The 7,320-nt window shown below is 46.7% G+C and overlaps 1 protein-coding gene across 1 annotated transcript in view; it reads right to left on the bottom strand.

The window, feature by feature from the left end:
• Positions 1-7,320, bottom strand: part of IL16 (interleukin 16) — a 91,828-nt gene that overhangs the window by 38,065 nt on the left and 46,443 nt on the right. Inside the window, exon 3 of the mRNA XM_032392063.1 lies at positions 1,088-1,196. Within this exon, the coding sequence (XP_032247954.1) occupies positions 1,088-1,196 (109 nt within the window). The remainder of the gene's footprint in view (positions 1-1,087; positions 1,197-7,320) is intronic.

The following is a 7,320-nucleotide window of genomic DNA, read 5'->3' as shown; positions in this document are numbered from 1 at the left end:
AAAAAAAGAGTGCATCCTACAGCTGAGTAACACGTGACAGAGTTGAAGGCACTTGCTCAAGGTTGCATGGATCATTAGTTCTGGAAGCAAGTGTGCGCTCCTAACCACGCTCCCATCCACGGCCCCTTATGTTCCCCGAAGAAAATCATCACAAACGTAAGCAAAATTTCGTGGACAAACTCAACAATGCTGATTATCTTAGTGAAAAACGGAGAATAGGGCGCCTGGGTGGCTCAGTTGGTTAAGCGACTGCCTTCGGCTCAGGTCATGATCCTGGAGTCCCGGGATCGAGTCCCGCATCGGACTCCCTGCTCAGCAGGGAGTCTGCTTCTCCCTCTGATTCTCCCCCCTCTCATGTTCTCTCTCTCTGTCTCATTCTCTCTCTCAAATAAATAAATAAAATCTTTAAAAAAAAAAAAAAAAAAAACGGAGAATAAATTAGTTATCTAATACTAGGGAGTTGGTTAACTAGATTAGGCACATTCACGTAATGAAATACGAGGCCCCCACTGAGCATGGTGTTTACAGAAGATTTCCAAGGACATGAAGTTGTGCTGAGTGTACGCGCGTGCGTGGACGCGAGCTCTGTAGGCATGTAGAGGCGTAGGAGGGGAAGAACGGAAAAGGTTAACATGGATTATTTCTAATATCAGCATGCGGTGATAAGAAAAAGCATCTCTTGATGCTTTTCTGCATTCTTCAAATGCCCTGACTTTGGAGTAGGGCTCTTCTCTTTGCAGCAACCAAGAATCCTGACATCCTTCAGCCTCCACTCCCATCCGGTGACAGATGAGGTGCTGGAGACCTTGGGAGAGCCAGTAGCCTTCCTAAAATCAAGGAGCACGTCAGAAGACAGAGCAGGACGAAAGCCCTTGTCTTTTATCCCCTATGTCGGCTCTTCCCAACATGGCACTTAAGTGCCATGGACACAGAAGCACTCCCAGAGTGCGAGCAGATCACAGCCATGTTTAATCCAACTGAACCAGCCGAGACCCACCCTCCCCCAGATCTCTCCACGTCACTGATATTCCTGGTCCTCAGCGACAGTGAGGCTTCATTCCTGAGGACAGTTCCATGACGCACTTACTGGTTGAATTGCTGCGTGTCCTTTGATGACAGGCTTTGGGAAGCAGGAAGGTACTACTTTGCACTTCTACTTTTCCAGACCTTTCTCGGGAAGAAGTTGTGGAAGCTTCCTGCAAAACAGTTCCCACCTTTTATTCAGCAAGTCAGTTAGAACAGAAAAACATGCGTAGACAGCGGAGGTTTGGGCACGGACCATGGAAGTTCTGGTTGGATTGTCTGTCTCCACCAGTAAATTATAGGCTCTGTAAAGGGATTTAGAATCACCGTCATCCATTCATCTATAGATAGAGTCGCCCATTTAATAAAAATTGAGTGAATAGATATACTGTGTAGATACTGATCTAAGGCAACAGATGCCAAATAACCATGTCAGCCAATAGGTCTCTGATTCTTTGTCAGGAGCTGGGGAAACAGGTGCAAACAAGCCGGCCAGGACACCGATGTTGGAACGATGCTGTTCTAGTGGAGGAAGGCCCTCAGCAAGTAAGAAAACAAGTACGAGTGATCAGTGATGACAGAGATAGACCAATGGAGGAAAGACCTCCCCTGAACGGGAAGCCGTGGAGACGTGTTTCATGTCAGTCAGTTCCCCCGTTCTGTGCATAGGTAGCACTTAGAAACTTCTGTGGAATGAATGCTACATGAATAGGTTTCTTAATATTGAACCATCCTTGCATTCTTGAGAGTATTATGATTTTATTATATTGCTGATTTCCATCTCTGAAGATTTAATTTAGTGCCTTAAAAACCAGCATTCTCAAGTTATATTTGGTTACGGTTCTCTTCGTTTTCTTCTACCTTGCCATATTGTTCACATTTTCCTTGCTCTTTTTTTATACTAATAATTTGGAGCACTCTCCCACGGTGCTGAGTTTATAAAGCAATATGTTAAACAGTATGCTTGGACTCATTTCTCCATCAGAGTGAACAATGGAACAGAAAACATATGACTTGGGGGTTTTAGGGACAGAGGATGGAAGGAGAGAGGGAAAGAGGTCAATAATGAGGATAATGCTATTATTATTTTATTTCTCTGCCTAGAACTGTTTTTATATAACTTTATGACCCACAATGATCTTGAACTAATTCTTGAATTATGTTGGTTGCATTACTCACTACCATCATCCTTGAGTGTGTATGCATGCATGTGTGTGTGTGTGTTTTCTCTCAAGAAAGTTATGCGGATGGAAAGCTCTCTGAATATTTGCATGTCTGAGAATGTTATTTTGTGGTTGTCATGCTTAAATTATTTGCTGAGTGTGGAATCTTGGGTATTTGTCACCGGACCAGAAACTATTGTCGGTTTGGATGCTACCTGGTATTTAAGTGTTCCGGGGTAGAGGTCTGTTAGGGGTACCTGCCGCCCTCTTCTAACTGAGAGGCCCACCTTTGTTCAAAGCCAGCCTTGTTGGCGCCTGGTTAATGTCATGGGTCCAGGGTGTGTGTGTGTGTGTGTGTGTGTGGACTAGAGCACCTGGCCCACTTCCCAGGATGGAAGGATGATCTACTCTTGCCTCCCGCTTTGCACCCAACACCGCACCCTCCGCCCCAGCCGTTGGCACTGTGAGCGGGTAGGTTCTGGGGGAGGGGGAGGGGCCTGCTGATATCTGCCCCACTCACTTCCCACGTGGTCAGCGGCAGGCGAATTAGCCCTGCCCTCAGTCCAGAGTCACCTGCACTGTGTCATGCATGAAGTTCTCAGGGGTTCCAGAATGTGGTTGGCCTCTTCCCACAGCTTCTTGTTCTCCCCATGCACTTCTCCTTATTAGTCTATATATTCTTTGAATTTTGGTAGAAATAGACTTTTTTGGTAGAAATTCTAAGAGGCGGGGGAATGAATAGAAGGTACTCTGGAGCCATCTGGAGCCAGAAGTCCACTCCCAGCCCTTTTTGTGTTTACAGTTTTATCTAGTTCTGACCCAAGAGGATCCTGCAAGAAACCACATATCGCTTTCCTTTTCTTTCTTGACCAAATCAGGGTTTAAAACCAGGGCTCATCTTCCTATAGCACTCATTTTCCTTCTCAGCAGTAGGTGGTGCTATATTAACCTGAACAAAACTATCTTCAACCAGCCTCCCCTGAGAGTCTCCAAACGGAAACAGAGCAGGAATTCTATGGAAGGGGGCTTAGTTCATTTGAATTTTTGAGACTCTATATTTCTAGGATTTAGCATCATGACTAGTTCTTTGAATCAACTGCTTCATTCAATATAATAGCCAATGATGCTTCTTAATTACAATAGTCCCTGAGGCCATGTCCTCTGATATTATTCCCACTTCTCCATGCTCTCCAGGGATACCATGCAAGTAAATAATTAAATGTGAATTCAGTAGCTCTTTTGGGTTCACTGAACATAGAGAAACCTAGTAAGACAGCCAATACATCTTCTCGTCTAAAGTGCAGCCTTATTTGCAAAGTACCTTTGAAATGTGGATTTTCCCCCAAATCTCTAAAAAGATGAAGATAAATAAGTAAGCGAGGTATATACAAACATGAATCATCTTTAAAAATCGTGTTTATAAAGAATTTTTGTAATATACATATGGTTGTATTATCATGGTAGGTAAAAAAAAAAAAAGATGCTATTAATAGATCTCACAATAATCATGTAACATAGGCAGAAGGAAAGGACTGAAAATGAATACACCAAAATAGTAACATTATCCATTCATTAAATGTTTATGAAGCACTTACTATGCACGAGGCCCTATTCCAGGTAGTGAGATTATGTCAGTGGACGGGGTCCTACTCTTACGAGCTGGCAGAGCGCGTCTGTGTGATGGGGTTATGCATACCTATTTTCCAATTTCACAACCCCCTGTATGTTCCACGTTTCCTACAACAAGTGTGGATGACTTTTACAACCAGACCAGAAACAAAATGCCATTTTATATGCATTTCAAGTGTCACATGAGTAAACTTAAGACAGTATGTTGAATGTTCTTTTCTTTTTTTCTTTCCATCATCTTTATTAAGCTCCCTATCCAAAACAAAATTTAGAAATAGCTCGACAAGCAAAGCCAATTGATGGCAGGAGAATCATAGGAAGCGGAGACTTTTTTTTTTTTTTGGTCCAGATTACCTGGAGATGAATGCCATGTTCAGAAGAGGGAAGCTTTCTTTTGGGGTTTCAGGGTTGGCTGTAGGAGGCTTTATCCAGAACCAGCCAGATGAACCCCTGGACCCCCCTGCTCTCTGCACACCAGTGGTGCAGCCTCTTCTTACCGGGCAGTGGGAGCAGCGACCCCATGGTGCGCAGGCAGGTCGTGGAGCCCCCTCTGCAAGCGCAAGACAGCACGGAGGAGTCCCTTCCTTCATAGCTCTGCGTCCTCCCACCAGGACCTTCTCAGACTCGGGTGGCAGGCGGCTGGTCCCTTCCCTCCGCCACGGAGCCAGTCTCTGAACTAGCTGGAGGCTCCAGCAAACTGCATCGACCCAGCAAGTGCCAAACTCGGATAGTCGTGTAGACTCGACGTGCTTCGCTCTGGTGTGGCCATGGTGGGAGTTGGCTCCCCGGAGGGCTAGTGCGGGGAAGAACGGACATGTACTACCACCAACCGAAGGTGGGATCCAAGAGGCAATTTTCTATCAGACGTGTAAAAAAAAAAAAGCCCAACTACATGACCCTGAAAAGTTCCCAAAATAGAGGCAGAGTGCACAAGTTTTGTGGGCCCGCACCTTCCTGGACACCAGTAAGAACCCAGCACTCATCCACACTCTGGGATTATTTCAAGGTATAGTTCATTCTTTTCAATCCGTACAACTCTGAGCATAATGGTTTCTTTAGCAGAAATGCACTGTGGGATGGAGTGGGTAGAGGGTATGAGACCAGCAACATTAAAACTCGCATTACCCTGGGCTTGTCACCTAATTGCTCAGACTCAGTTTCCCCCTTTGTAAGCCAAGGGGGTTGATTTAACAACCTCTATAATCGCCTTCCACACTTCCACACTTCAGAATGCAACGGATGGATATGTTTAAAGATCTAAGGGGCTACTGTCCTCTGGGAGATGATCACATGGTAGAAGATCGTTCTCGAGAACCACATCGCTTTCCTTGGCTCCCAGAGGCGCCTGGTCAGTCTCGGGCAGGATGTCCTGGGTGGCGTGGTTTCTTCTCAAAGGAGCCTCTGTGGGATCCCCGCGAACTTGGGCACAATAAGGTGCCCTTGGCAGCACACAGAACACAACTCTTCTGTTCCTGCTGCCAAGGTGGGGCAGCCCTGGAAGCCGAGGACGCGTACTGAGGTCATGGGCTAGCAGACACGTTTCCAGATGCGTTTCCCCTCGTTGCCATCAGAGATGCGCCCATCGCTACTCGGGTTGCAGTGCCCACGCTAGTCTGCCTGGCCAGTGCCTGAGTGGGGAATGCGGTGGGACAGCCGGGAGGCTCTTGAAGGCATGTTTCCCAACGTGACGATCAGCCATGTGCCTGCAGGGGCTAAGCAGCCAACCCTCAAACATGGAAAGAGCCCAAGGCCTGCGGGGAACACACCCAGAATGAAGGTGCAGAGTTCTGGGGCGCTGTGTCCTATAAGCAACGTTGTTCTGGAGTCTAAAGTCCTCCCCAGGGGCTGGAAGGAGCCATTGCTTTCTTAGGAGTGCTCATTTTATGTGTGGATCCCTGATGGCCGGCAGAAGCTTCCGGAGTTAGCGGACTGCATTCCACTTACATAGGAGTCTTTTCATTTTCTCTTTGAACCGAGACACCATGACGGTGCCAGGCTAAGGGAACCGCGAAATATCATCCAACTGTCCTCCGGGTCGAGGCTCACTTATGGTGGTTGGGTTGATGATGCGGCAACAGGCTTTGATCTGTGAGTCATGAGGATGAGCAACTAGGCCCGGCAGATGGGCTCCAAGATGGTCACGCGAGACACCAAGGCCACACCCCTTACAGAGGAAGGGTGGGGACAGAAACTAGAAATTCTTCTCAAGTCCTCCTTCCCACGGGGCTCCCTGCATGACCTCGGTCACATTGTACTTCTACCTTTCCAAATGCCCCAACATGTCCATTCTTGCTGGCTCTGCCCTCATTCAGAGTATTCCTCTGACATTAGAATATTACAATGGCCTAGGGGTCTAGAAAGGGTCTTTTAAAAGAATTTTTTAAAAGATTTTATTTATTTATTTGAGAGAGTGAGGACAAGAGGGAGAGAGTGAGGACAAGAGGGAGAGAGCGAGGACAAGAGGGAGAGAGCGGCAGAGGGAGAAACAGATTCCCCGCTGAGCAGGGAGCCCAACCTGGGGCTCGATCCCAGGACCCTGGGATCATGACCTGAGCCGAAGGCAGACGCTTCACTGACTGAGCCACCCACGCGCCCCTTAAAGGATATTTTGAACAAATGGTTCTGGGACGACTGGACATCCACACATCAAAGAATGAACTGGTCTGTTTTCCCACAATAGACAAAAAAATTAACTCGAAATGGATCATAGACCTACATACTAGCTACAACTGAAAAAAATTCTTAGAAGAAAACACAGATCCTCATGACCTTGGGTTAGGAAAACACTTCTTAGATGTGACCCCAAAAGCACAAGTGATAAAAGAAAATGTGGAAACGGGCTTCCTCAAAATTACAAAACCTGTGCTTCAAAGGAGACCATCAAGGAAGTGAAAAGACAACCCAGAGAACTGCAGAAAATATTTGCAACTTATGTACCTGATGAAGGATTTGGATGGAGAACATATAAAGAGGTCTTACAAGTCAATAATAGAAAGACAAATAATCCAATTGTTTAGATGGACAAAGGGTCTGAATGGATACCTTCCCAGAGAAGTCACACGAGAAGCCAAGAAGCACATGAAGATATTCAGCATCATTAGCCATCAAGGGAGTGCAAATCAGAGACACAGTGAGGAGGCTCTGGTTCAAGATGGCGACTAGGGGGACTGAACTCACCTCCCCCCACAGACACGCGAAATCTACAGCCACATGTGGAATTATTTGCTCCAGGAAAAAAACAAACAAACTACAAACTGGCGGAGAGACCCCTTTACATCAGGCAAACGAGAGAGGGTAGGGGGACGGCAGGAATTCTGAGATACAGCCTCATAATCCCACCCCGATGGGGTGGCCCACAATCAGGAGGGAACTCGAAGCTTGGAGCTCCCCCATGCGGAGTCAAGAGTTTATAGCCCACATCGGGCACCCCAACTTTTAAGGCTCCTGAGAAATGAACCCTCAAAACACTGGGCTTTGAGGACCCCCGGGGCTCATGCCCCCTGAA

This window comes from Phoca vitulina, unplaced genomic scaffold (genome assembly GCF_004348235.1).
Source record: "Phoca vitulina isolate PV1807 unplaced genomic scaffold, GSC_HSeal_1.0 scaffold65, whole genome shotgun sequence".
In the NCBI taxonomy this organism is placed as follows: domain Eukaryota; kingdom Metazoa; phylum Chordata; class Mammalia; order Carnivora; family Phocidae; genus Phoca; species Phoca vitulina.
The sequence above is the reverse complement of the archived record's forward strand: the minus strand, read 5'-3'. Positions and strand labels throughout refer to the sequence as shown.